Raw genomic sequence first — 13,951 nt, forward strand, 5'->3', positions numbered from 1 at the left:
ATCTGTGCTCAGCCCCGCTGTCCCGATCTTCTTGTCTGTGCTTAGGCTAGTTTCACACTAGCGTGTTTTCGTGCGCAATAGAATTGCATACAAAAAACGCATCATGCGTTTTGTATGCGTTTGCTTTTTTTAGGCTCATGCATTTTAACCAGTTTCTAGCCATGTTAACTCTTAAAACGCATGCGATTTTAAACGCAGGCGTGCGCATGTTTATGCGCACGCCTGCGTTCCCATAGACTGTAATGTGATTTTTTTTTTGCGCATTCCGTGCGCATGCGTTTTTTGGAGACAGGTTGGACGGACCAAAAATGCAACAGGTTGCGCACACTACAAAACTACTACGAAAACACATACAAATGCGTGCAAACGCTAGACCATGCGCCCCCATGTTAAAGATAGGGGCACAGGACGCATGGATGTGCATGAAGCGCAGCGCTAAAAAACGCTAGTGTGAAACCAGCCTTAGTCTCACTGTCTGGATAATCTGGTCCGTGCTCAGTCCTGCTGTCCGGATCCTCTTGTCCATACTAAGTCCCACTGTCCAGATCCTCTTGTACAGGGGCTGAGGCAGTGACTCCTTCACTGCACATGGAACAAATTTCCTTTACTCAATCTCGAGCTACCAGCGTATGATGAGGTTGACGCAAATAGTAGTCCTCACGTCACTGTCCATGCCCACACTCATCAGATACTAGATTGGCTTCTGCTGACTGATACTGTAATTACTGTCCATCCTATATGGGGAAAATTAATAATCCTTCATACAAACCCTCTAAAAATTAAAAAAAAAAAACATTAGTAAATGAGCTCCAGTATACTTGCCATATCATCTCTTGACATGGGTAATTTATTTACCTGTATAAAATAAAAATTCTTAATGGCCCCAGCACAGATCCCCAGTTTACTACGTGAATACTACTTTTGGATACAGACTTTTACTCTGCTTTGAATACAGTGACGAATTGCACTTTTAAGACCAGTGAACCATAACTTACACAATAGCTGTGTGTGAAGGGTGATATGCTTCAGAAAAATCCAAGTATGGTCTTTTGTCACAACCATATGCTAAAGGGTCCTATGCCTGTGTGATATCTATGTGCCTCAATAGGGCATTTTGACAGGGTTGTTTATAATTATTGGCCTAAATTCATATGCAAATTCTGTCCATCTACTCGTAAAGTGAAATTAAATATCTAGATTAATATATTTGTAACCAGCATTATATTGTCCGCAGGTCTCATCACCAGCAGCCAGTCCGCAGCCTACGCAATAAGCAAGTTTATCAGCGGGGTCCTGTCTGACCAAATGAGCGCTCGATGGCTTTTTTCATCGGGACTGTGTTTGGTAGGCGTAGTAAACGTCCTATTTTCCTGGAGTTCAAGTGTGTCTGTTTTTGCCATTCTCTGGTTTTTTAATGGTCTAGCACAAGGACTCGGCTGGCCACCCTGTGGGAAGGTTCTTAGGAAGGTAAGTGTGTGCAGATAATTTTTTTTTTTAATGGGATTTTGTAAAATTATTGTCAAGTCATTCATTTATGATTGAGAATATGAGCAATATTCACATGTCCGGCTGACAGCTCTGCAGGAATTGGAGTTAACAATTTAATGCCTTAATGGCTATGGTACCAGGAAAAAATATTTTTTGCATTTGTTTGCACTTAAAGGGATTGTGCCACTATAATGCACTTCTGTCTTTTGCATGAACTGCCAGGTAAAGTCAGTGTTGGGGGTTCAAAAAGATGGACAAAATAAATGCTCCAGAGGGCAGGATATCTAAAAAACAAACAAACAAAGAACCCAAAGAGTTGTTTGAATTCAACAGCAGCCATGTTCAGACGAAGTATGTCTGCCACTGGCACTGCCACGGCCCTATCTTTCTGGCAGGAGCAGCTGCGGCATCGTGGGCTACAAGGGGGAAAAATAATTGCCTCCTCAAAGGCCCTTATATTCATTGGACAAACCAGCCAATATCAATGTGATTGGTCACCACTCTAATGTGTATGGGGGCACCGACTGACTGATGGTCGGTGAAGATCTCGATTGGGCATGTCAAATTTTAAGCTGCCGATTGCTTTGTTCTCCTGGAGATAAGCCACCAGTGGAGATGTCTGTCGGTGGCTTTTTCTTCGAGAACAAAGGAGAGCTTGGTCAAACAAGCGCTTCTGAGACTGACAACCTACATACCTGTCGGCCAAACGAGCGCTCATGTGAATGATAACCTAGATACCTGTCAGTGAAACAAGCGCTTCTGTGAATGATGACCTAGATACAGGTTGGCCAAACGAGCGCTCATGTGAATGACAAATAGATACCTGTCAGCCAAAGGAGCGCTCATGTGAATGACAACCTAGATACATGTCTGTCAAACAAGCGCTTCTTTGAATGATAACCTAGATACCTGTCGGCCAAGTGAGCGCTCATGTGAACGACGACCTTAGATACCTGTCAGCCCAGCCAAAGGAGCGCTTATGTGAATGACGACATAGATACCTGATGGCCAAAGGAGCTCTTGTGAATGTCGACCTAAATACCTGTCACCCAAACGATAGCTCATGTGAATGATGACCTAGATACCTGTCACCCAAAGGAGGTCTCATGTGAATGACGACCTAGATGTCTGTCACCCAAACGATAGCTCATGTGAATGACAACCTAGATATCTGTCACCCAAACGAGCGATCGTGTGAATGATGACCTAGATACCTGTCACCCAAAGAAGCTCTCATGTGAATGTCGACCTAGATATCTGTCACCCAAACGAGCGCTTGTGTGAATGATGACCCAGATACCTGTCACCCAAAGGAGCTCTCATGTGAATGACAACCTAGATACCTGTCACCCAAACAAGCGCTTATGTGAATGATGACCTAGATACCTGTTGCCCCAAAAATTTGCCGGCTTTACTGTGATGCCTCAGCCAGCAGATCTTGTAAAATGTTTTGCCAGAGAGTGGCTCTATCCATTGCTAACTTTTTTTTTGTTGGCTTCTTATCTGGCTTCGTTCTTGGACTGTTCTAAAAATCATCTGCTCTGTTCCTTCTGAAGGGCACGGACTATTTGAATGTGGTTTGGGTAGCTTTCTTTTTTTAAAAAAAAGCGTCTGATCAAAGGATTTCCACTTGGATCACACATTATCCACCAGAGCCGTGACTACCATAACATACAGCTCTGGCAAAAATTAAGAGACCACTTAATTCTCAGTTTGTCTGATTTTTCTCTTTATAGGTACATTTTTCAGTAAAATGTAAATTGCTCTTTTATTCTATAAACTACTGACAACAGGTCTTCGAATTTCCAAGCAATGCATTTTGTATTTATTTTCAGAAAATGAGAAATGGTCAAAATGACAAAAAAATGCAGTGTTTGCAAACCTGAAAAATGTATTGTAGTGCAATGTGAACATCAGACATTTAATCATTTTTATGATACAATAATCAAGATATTTAGATAGAACATAATATATATTTATTGGAATACAACTTTAGAACAGAAAAAACTGTAATAAATTGTAAATATGTAATATACTATGTAATATCGATTACATATATACAGTACAGACCAAACGTTTGGACACACCATCTCATTCAAAGAGTTTTCTTTATTTTCATGACTATGAAAATTGTAGATTCACTCTGAAGGCATCAAAACTATGAATTAACACATGTGGAATTATATAATGAACAAAAAAGTATGAAACAACTGAAAATATGTCTTATATTCTAGGTTCTTCAAAGTAGCCACCTTTTGCTTTGATTACTGCTTTGCACAATCTTGGCATTCTCTTTATAAGCTTCAAGAGGTAGTCACTCAGGCTACATTCACACCATGGGCGTAGCCAGGATCAAACCTGGGGGGGGGCAGAACCTCATACTGCACACCTCAGTTGCTGCAGAACCTCATACTGCACACCCCTACACTTGAAAATAAAGCCTGCACCTTAAGAAGATGTGGTGATGAATGCAGTCTATTTATTTCTTTTGGGCAGCTATGAGGTGTACCTGACTGGTGCTAAAAAAAAAAGGAGTGTTAGTCTGTGTGCTACCCGACTTTCATTCTATTTGGTACAGATAAGATATGGATAGAGCAGATTTCTAATCTGCTTTTGCTATTGAAAACATTATCTATGAGCTCAAAAACCTTTCAGGTGATGCGGTTTTTTAAAAAGCTGATCTGCTTTAGCAGCTGAAAAACGCATCCTCAAAAAATGCAGGAAAAACGCTGTGTGTGAATGTAGTCTTAGATCAGGAATAGAACAGCCATTTATAGGACATTTCTTAACTTTCCCAAATTCCTATGAAAAAATATTCAGCACATTCTGCATTGAATTACTGTACCCAATTTATTATATATTTTAGGAGTCGTAGTCGGTCCATTTTATTTCGACTTCACAACTCCGACTCCACAGCCCTGTGTGAATATCCATCTTCCTCTTTATTACATTCCAGAGGTTTTCAATGGGGTTCAGGTCTGGAGATTGGGCTGGCCATGACAGGGATTTGCTGTGGTGGTCCTTAATCTACACATTGACCTAGCTATGTGGCATGGTGCATTGTCCTGCTGGAAAAACCAGTCCTCAGAGTTGGGGACCATTGCCTGAGCAGAAGGAATCAACTGTTTTTCTAGGATAACCTTGTATGCGGCTTGATTCATACGTCCTTTGCAAAGATTAACCTTCCCAATTCCAGCCTTGCTGAAGCATAACCAGATCATCACCGATCCTCCACCAAATTTCACACTGGCTTGTACTACGCCTCTCCAGGTCTCCGTCTAATCATTAAACGACCAGGTGTTGGGCAAAGCTGAAAATTAGACTCATCAGAGAAGATTACCTTACTCCAGTCCTCTATGGTCCGATCCTTAGGCTGTGTGCACACGTTGCGGATTCTGCTGCGTTTCCGCCGCAGTTTTGGCTCTGCGGAAACGCAGCAGTTCCGCAGACCAAGTACAGTACAATGAAACCCTATGGGTTTTCAAAACCGCTGTGCTCACGGTGCGTTTTTTTCCACGCGGTTATGCTGCAGTTTACAAACCGCAGCATGTCAATTGTTTTGGCCGGTTTCCGCAGCGGTTTCACACCTTTAACATAGTAGAGGTGTGAAACCGCAGGGCAAAACCGCAGACCAAACCGCAGGAAAACCGCAGGTCACTTTACCTGCGGTTCCGCGCGGAAAAACCCGCAGGTGATTCTGCACCGTGTGCACATAGCCTTATGGTCTTTGGTAAACTTCAACCTGGCTCTCCTTTTGCTTCTCTTTGATGAAAGGCTTTTTTCTAGCTTTACATGACTTGATCCCTGCCTCTAGGAGCCTATTACGAAGTGTTCTTGCCATGAACTTCACCCAAGCTGCCATTTGCCATTCCTTTTGTAGGTCACTTGATGTCATTCTGCAGTTGCTGAGTGACATTTGAATAAGATGATGGTTATCCCGGTCAGTGACGGTCTTTAGCTTTGTTGTCCTCAATGTCTGCTGCTTGACCTTGTTATAATGGACTGCCATCTTAGAAATTTTAAGGATGGAGGCAACATGATGCTCACTGTATCCCTCTGCTAGTAAAGCCAGAATTGAGCCCTCCTTTTCCTCACTCAAGACTTTTCTTTTCAATTCCTTTGGCATGGTTAAGTTATTTTTTCATTCCTATTACGTTTGGGATATTACTAGCACTTGTTTTGCCATCCAGCTTGTCCTATTGCAAGAGGATTGTGAACACCACAGCAGGTTTTTTATACTTTCCTTCGTTAAATAAGATTTAGTTCAGGTGATCCACCTAATGAGAAGCACATTAAGTAGAATGAGGTGTAATCTGGTTGGAATTCAAAAGACACCGGAATGGAATGGCTGTCAGACATGTAGAGAAGCTGATTTTTATAAAACTGAAAACTGTGCAGTCGTCTCTTCATTTTTGCTAGAGCTGTACATGCACAGCATTGTGTGCCACAGGGTCATATATTATTTCAGATGATATCATTAGGGGGATATGTTTCCCTGGGACTCCCACTAATCACTATAACAAGGGAACATTACTGGACAATGCACAGTGAAGTGCAGCGGTCCTTTTACTTTAGAGAGCGGAGGGTGTCATAAAGCACAGCCCCCCTTTTTGATGACCTCCTTTATCTTTGTTCTCATTTTCAATCTTCAGGAGTGCAACACTCCCTTCCTCGGCAAGCAGGAATCCAGTAGGCAGGGTGCGGTGCGCTACTGACGATTGATGGTTTGGACTAGTGGAATGGTTGCATACTGGCTCGAATTGTGCGCTGTCTCATGCGGCTATATGAGGCAGTATCGGAGAATAGCAGAGGCATTCATTCACCCAGCAATCCGGCCAACTTCACAGCAGAGTTTGCAAGTTCTATAGAAAAGAGCTTGGAAGCGCTGCAGTCCTTTCCCAGGAGACAGACCACCGCTGATGAACTTAGTAACCTAGACAACGAGCCGTAAACTATAGAATTACAATTTTTAGAGACCAGAGAGACTTTTTAGTTAGAGATAAATCACAAAGTTGCTCATTTTTACAAGCACGTTGCGATTTTAATAGATTTAATACGTTGAAGTTTAAATTCTTTACATGTTGCTTAATGTGTACAAATGTACACAAAACAATCAAAAGTATAGTGTAATGCTCCAATATGTCCTTCAACTTATTTTACTCTTTACTTCCCAGTGGTTTGAGCCTTCTCAGTTTGGCACATGGTGGGCCGTCCTGTCGTGCAGTATGAACCTCGCAGGGAGTCTCGGTCCTATCATCGCAACTCTAGTAGCCGCTAGTTACAGCTGGCGCAGCACCTTGTCCTTCTCTGGCGTCATCTGCGTTGGAGTTTCGGTCCTATGTCTTATACTCATCAAGAATGAACCATCTGACGTGGGGCTCAAGAACATTGATCTGGGGCCCAAAAAAGGGAAGAAAGGTGATCACATCTGAAGTTCTTTCCTGTTTATAAACTATTGAAAGTCTGACTAACTTATTAGGCTGCTGTCACATCGCTTTTTTAGTCTCCATTTATCATATACACTGGGAAAATCTCTGTCTTTTTCTGATCTCCTTTCAGCTGTTTTCTGACCACAGACCACATTTTCAAGATACAAAGAGCTAGTGAAAGCCAAACGGTGCAAAACTTTTTGTGACCTCTAATTGTAAAAATGATTTGTAATGTAACCCCAAATAAAAAAAATTTGCATGAAAAATGTCTCAAAGGTGGAAAGCCCTTTTAACTTATATTGATAAGCTGCCATTAGCATAGATCAGCAATATCAGATTAGTTAGTCTCTAGCACCCGGCACCCCCACATATCCACTGTTTTCAGCTCCTGACGAGGTGTGATGTTCACCGTGTACACTGTGTAGTGTCCGTTCTCAGGTACCGCAGCTCAGATCACATTCACTTTAATGGGATCCGATCCGCAGCATGTAAGATCTACCTCTGTACTGTGTACGGAGCGGTGGTGTTCTGGGCCCCGACCAATTTGAAATCGATCACCTATCCTAAGAACGGGCCATCTATATAAAAGTCCTGGACAAACCCTTTAAGATACAAATGTATGGAGAGAGTTTTGCACCTTTCCATTTTGGAGATAGATGCAGATCCCAGTGGTAGATATGTCATAAATATGCAAGATAGGATGACCACCAATGTAATGTTGTAATGTGTCATTTAGACCTTATATCAGCCGTCTCCTAGTGCTTTTGCTTCCCTTTTTATTTAATGACTTCTGCCTTTTGATGCTGTTTTACACCAGGTTCTGCGGACGAGACAACTCTGAAAGAGTTTCTGTTTTCTCCCTACCTCTGGCTGCTGTGCACCGGCTACTTGGTGGTATTTGGGGTGAAGACCTGCTGTACAGATTGGGGACAGCTCTTCTTGATTCAGGACAAGGGACAGTCCGCACTGATAGGTAAGAGATTTTCGTCAACTTGTTCGTGTATATCAATGTTCTGGCAAGCATGTACACAAAGCACATTTATTAATTTCGCTCCATCCAGGAACGTGACAGAGGTATCCCCCACTAGACCTCGGCCATCCATCCTCTGTGAGCTAAATACAGCAGCCTCACATACATAATTTCTGCCCTAAGATTTCTTATTAATTGCTCACAGGTTGTTAGAACCTGGAGCACTGTGAAGTCAAAATGGATTTTATTTAATCCAATGATTACAAATAGATCCAGATGAACCCCTTTGTGACATTTGACGTACTATCCCGTCCATGTATCCTGGGCCTTAATGACCATGGACAGGATATTACGTCATGTGCGATCAGCCGCGCTCACGGGGGGAGTGCGGCTGATCGCGGCCGGGTGTCAGCTGATTCTCACACAGCTGACACCCGGCACTAAGTGCCAGGAGCGGTCATGGACCGCTCCCGGCACTTTAACTCCCGGAACACTGCGACCAAACATGATCGCAGCGTTCCGGGCCGGCACAGGGGCTACCAGCCCATTTGCCTTTGGATCCGAAACCCCGCGTCATGATGCGGGGTCTCGATCGCTGCCATGGAGACCCGATGTCGTCATGATGACATCCTGGTCTCCAGAGCAGAGAGACTTTTTGTCATGCGTAGCGCATGTCAGGAAGTCTCTCAGGTTAGTGTTATAGAAGCTGCAGCGCTGACCGCTTCTATAGCAAGCAGATCCGCATGCTATAGAAGCGATCAGCCTGCACAAAATGAATGTCCCATAGTGGGACACAGTGTAAAAGTTAGAATTAAATAAAAACAATTTTTTTAAATAATTTTAAAAATATTTTCAAAAATAATAATAAAAAATGAAAATTTATTCCATCAATAAATATTTAAATTATAAAAAAATCTAAACAATAAAAGTACACATACTTAGTATCGCCGCGTCCGTAACGACCCGATCTATAAAACTGTCCCACTAGTTAATCCCTTTAGTGAACACCATTAATAAAACAAAAAGGCAAAAAAACAATGCTTTATCATCATACCGCCAAACAAAAAGTGGAATAACACGCGATCAAAAAGAGGGATATAAATAAACGTGGTATCGCTGAAAATGTCATCTTGCCTCGCAAAAAGACAAGCCACCATATAGCTCCAGCTCCATCACCGGAAAAATAAAAAAGTTATAGCTCTCAGAATAAAGCAATGCAAAAAGAATTATTTTGTGTATAAATTAGTTTTTATTGTATAAAAGCGCCAAAACATAAAAAAATTATATAAATGAGGTATCGCTGTCATCATACTGACCCGAAGTATAAAACTGCTTTATCAATTTTACCACACGTGGGACGGTATAAACGCGCCCCCCCCCCCAAAAAAAAAGAAATTCATGAATTGCTGTTTTTTTTTATCATTCTGCCTCCCACAAATCAGAATAAAAAGCGATCAAAAAAATGTCATGTGCCCGAAAATGGTACTAATAAAAACGTCAACTCGTCCTGCGAAAAACAAGCCTCACATGACTCTGTGGGCCAAAATATGGAAAAATTATAGCTCTCAAAATGTGGTGATGCAAAAACTATTTTTTGCAATAAAAAGCATCTTTTAGTGTGTGACAGCTGCCAAACATAAAAACCCGCTATAAATAGTAAATCAAACTCCCCTTTATCACCCCCTTAGTTAGGGAAAAATAATAAAATATCAAAAATGTATTTATTTCCATTTTCTCATTAGGGTTGGGGCTAGGGCTATAGCTAGGGTTGGGGCTATAGCTAGAGTTAGGGTGGGGGCTATAGCTAGGGTTAGGGTTTGGGCTATAGTCAGGGTTGGGGCTAAAGTTAGGGTTAGGGTTGGGGCTAAAGTTAGGGTTAGGGTTAGGGTTGGGGTTAGGGTTAGGTGTGTGGTTGGGGTTATGGTTAGGGATGAGATTAGGGTTAGGGGTGGGATTAAGGTTTGGAGTATGTTGGGGTTAGGGTTGGAGTTAGAATTGTGGGGTTTACACTGTTTAGGCAGATCATGGGCTTTCCAAACGCAACATAGCATCTGATCTCAATTCCAGCCAATTTTGCATTGAAAAGTCAAATGGTGCTTCTTCCTTTCCGAGCGCTGCCATGCGCCCAAACAGTGGTTTACTCCTACATATGGGGTATCAGCGTACTCAGGACAAATTGCACAACAACTTTTGGGGTCCAATTTCTCCTGTTATTTCTATCATATAGACCCCTCAAAGTGACTAGAAATGTTATGTGGTCCCTAAAAAAAGGGTTTTGTAAATTTTGTTGTAAAATGAGAAATCGCTGGTCAACTTTAACCCTTATAACTTCCTAACAAAAAATTTTGTTCCAAAATTGTGCTGATGTAAAGTAAACATGTGGGAAATGTTACTTATTAATTATTTTGTGTGACATAGCTCTGTGATTTAAGGGCATGAAAATTCAAAGTTGGAAAATTGCGAAATTTTCAAAATTTTTGCTAAATTTCCGTTTGTTTTCACAAAAGCCAGTCATATCAACGAAATTTTACCACTATCATGAAGTACAATATGTCATGAGAAACAATGTCAGAATCACCGGGATCCATGGAAGCGTTCCAGAGTTATTACCTCATAAAGTGACAGTGGTCAGAATTGTAAAAGTTGGCCTGGTCATTAACATGCAAACCACCCTTGGGGTCAAGGGGTTAAGTTCTTCAAATGTCAGGCACAGAAATGCAAAATATATTAGAAAATTGCAAACTGCTCATTAAACAGCGATTAAACTTCATCTACATTGGAGGGGCAAAAAGTGAATGCTGCATTATCATTTGCTCTGAAAACACCTAACTTCTATATTTGCCAAAAGCAAGACAGACTGCCAGCTCACAGAGGGATCAGATTATTGCAGCTCATTGAAGTCTATGGAGTGGGGCAGAGGGAGCAGGAGAGGCATGGACACACAATAGACCTATGCTACTGCTTTCTTGTAAGTGTTTATCTCATCAGTGCTGGATTCACACTTACACTGCTCAGTGCTGTTTAATATCCTCCTTGCTGATGTTGCTTTTGAACTTGTGCTACATAGATGCAGGAGAGCAGGAATCCCTCGTGTGTGTGTGCAATGTATGGCTAGAAATATTATTCCTCATCAGTAGCTCCATCCCGTCTCTTCTTGTACACGGACAGCGGAGTTATTGCTCTTGTTTTGCCGGACGGCTAATAGGAATCAGTGCAATAGATTAGTATTAAATACAATATGTAATATGTGTAATATTTCCAGGAAGAAAGCAAAACGCCGCCTAGATCAATATTAATTAGATCATGTATGAATATATCATCATATAATGGCCCCTTTATTGATATTTTTACATTTCATCCTTTACAGGAAGCTCTTACATGAGTGCTCTAGAGGTCGGAGGTCTAATAGGAAGCATTGCCGCTGGATTATTGTCCGACCGCGCTGTGGCAAAAGTAAGAACTGTGAATACAACCGTCACAAACGCATCTGTTTTCTCGTTCGCCTTATTGGGGGACACAGAGACCTTGGGTGTATGCTGCTGCCACTAGGAGGCTGACACTATGCACAAAAAAAGATAGCTCCTCCTCCGCAGTGTACACCCCACCGACCGGCAGAGAATTCCTCAGTTTAGCTTAGTGTCAGTAGGAGGTGGACACGGGTCTTTTATTAGACCCATATCTACCTCGTCGTGCGTCGTTCCTTTTCAGGTTCTACGGAGGGATACAGAGTGAAAAGTCACATCTGTACTCCCACATGGAGTCTGCAAGTACGGCGTGTACTGCCACCCCGTATCCTTGCAGTTCTCCGCGGCAGGACCAGCCAGACGGACGCCGACACCAAGACGTGCCAGCGACTCCAGGGGTCCTTGTCGCCAGTCTCCCTCCCACTCGCCTACCAGAGCCTGTCGGTTGGATGAGACGCAAGACTTCTTCAGACAGGTAACGGATCGTGGATAGGTGAGTATTAGGCCCCGGCTTCATATTTATTTACCTGCTGCCCATTCCCGACGGTCACCTCTTCAATGGTCACAGGGGTAGGCGCTGCGGTCGCTCGCAGTCGCCACAAGGCTATAGGCAGCTCAATGTTGCTGGGCATCCCCCCCCCCCCTTCCCTCCCCCCTTTCTGGGTACAGGGAGCACAGGGTTTTTTCCCATTGGGAGCGACTTGCGACTGCGGCGTCCCACTTTTTCGGACCTCCGCGCCGACCCCCTGCTGACAGGCGGCCGCCGCAACTAATTTAGGCCCCGGCTTCAGTTCGGGCCTACCGCTGCGTCGCGGCCACGCCCCCCGCCCCTTTCTTCTAAGCGGGCTTCTCTCCCGCTCTTCCCAGGCCCTCCCACCGCCTGTCCTTCACCTGCCCAGCCTGCTATTGGCTAGAGGGCGGTGAATTTTAACCCTGCAATGTGCTCCGCCCTCCCTCCTCTCCTAAGGCGCGCTTTTTCTCAGGACGGCGCCATTTTCCCAGCCTGTTAGCCGGGCACCAGCTCCTCACTGGACAGCATCTTCTCCAGCTGGTTTTTTCAGGAGGTCTGTCGGCCGGCTTTCGCTCTGACCTGCATCCACTGACAGGTCACAGAGCATCGCTTCTGGGGACACCGGACCATGAGTAGCTCTGCACTGCAGACTGACCCTTCTCCGCCCTCTGTCCCCCAACCTTCCGGCATTACCTCAGCTTTTCACTGTGTCTAAGTCTGATCGTACCCGCTCTACCGCCCCCCCCTGCACTTTAGTCAAGTACTTTGCATGTTCTTCATGCAATCGCAAACTTCCCTCAGGCCAGTCCACTCCCCTCTGCCTGGATTGTAGCAATCCAATTCAGCCTAACGCCGTCCAGGAGCCATCTGCGGCCCCAGGTGAGAGTGAGCCCCCCATGCCTGGCTGGGCCTCCTCGCTATCTCAATCAGTGGCAGACCTCACCAGGGTGTCTCAGTCCCTGGTGGCCGTTCTTGATAAGTTGCCCCTGGACTCTTCAGCAGGGCCAAGCAGGTCCCAAATTGTTCCATCTGAATCAGCCAGCGGTAGTCGCAAAAGACCCAGGCAAGATTCCCAGCCGGAATCCTCTCCTAGTCCCATCTCACCGCATAGCCCTTCTCACCAGTCTCCCTCTCGGGCCTCCTCTCCCGAGTCAGGGGAAGCGCTTTCGGACAGGTCATCTGAGGGGATTTTAGAGCTGGATTCAGACCAGGATGCAAGCATGAAGGTCACAGTGCAGGACCTCATTGCTGCGATCCATCATACCTTCGATATTGCTGACTCCCCTGCGAAATCCTCAGATCAGGAGGTTTCGTTCAGACGGGCAGAAACTCCCTCCAGGGTTTTTCCTTTCCATTCCCAGTTTGGGAAAATTTTTACCAAGGAAAGAGAGGATCCGACCAGACACTTTCAAAGAGGAAAACGTCTCGGCATACTCTACCCATTTGCTAACGAGTTCACGGACAACTGGTCGGCCTCTCCCTCGGTCGATCCGCCCGTGTCCAGGCTATCCAATAACACGGTTCTCCCGCTTTCAGGCGTGGCGTCCCTAAAGGATTCTAATGACAGGATTATAGAATCCCTGGCGAAGTCTGCCTTTGAAGCGGCTTCAGCGGCGGTGTGTCCAATCTTTGCTTCATCCTGGACAGCAAAGACCATAGCCACGTGGGCAGACGACCTTCGGCAGGGCATCTTAGATAAGGCGCAACCGGAGCATTTGGCCAATCTCGCCAATCAGATCTCCCATGCTGGGGACTATCTTCTCTCCGCTTCCTTGGATGCCGCATCCTGTGCAGTTCAGGCGTCAAGCAACGTTATTGCAATTCGACGTACACTTTGGCTAAAGGCATGGCAAGCGGACTTGTCTTCTAAAAAGTCCCTCACTAACCTGCCTTTTCAGGGGGTGCGCCTCTTTGGGTCCCAATTGGACCAGATTATTAAGGACGCCACCGGAGGCACGAGTTCACTCCTCCCTCAGTCCAAGCCTCGCAGACCCCCACTAAGGTGTCAGTTTCGACCCTTTCGGACTTTCCGTCGTTTCAATACGGCGGACAACTCCTCCAGCCAACAGAGACCGCAGGCTCGCCAGGA

The 13,951-nt window shown here is 44.5% G+C and overlaps 1 protein-coding gene across 3 annotated transcripts in view; it reads left to right on the forward strand.

The window, feature by feature from the left end:
• SLC37A4 (solute carrier family 37 member 4) overlaps positions 1–13,951 on the forward strand; it is a 38,833-nt gene that overhangs the window by 14,137 nt on the left and 10,745 nt on the right. For all 3 annotated transcript variants that reach the window (XM_073585279.1, XM_073585281.1, XM_073585280.1), the window contains exons 3-6: positions 1,235–1,467; positions 6,663–6,906; positions 7,735–7,890; positions 11,255–11,340. In XM_073585279.1, the coding sequence (XP_073441380.1) occupies positions 1,235–1,467; positions 6,663–6,906; positions 7,735–7,890; positions 11,255–11,340 (719 nt within the window). The remainder of the gene's footprint in view (positions 1–1,234; positions 1,468–6,662; positions 6,907–7,734; positions 7,891–11,254; positions 11,341–13,951) is intronic.

The sequence above is a fragment of the Dendrobates tinctorius genome, unplaced genomic scaffold, assembly GCF_039654945.1.
Source record: "Dendrobates tinctorius isolate UK_male_01 unplaced genomic scaffold, ASM3965494v1 ptg000086l, whole genome shotgun sequence".
Lineage (NCBI taxonomy): Eukaryota > Metazoa > Chordata > Amphibia > Anura > Dendrobatidae > Dendrobates > Dendrobates tinctorius.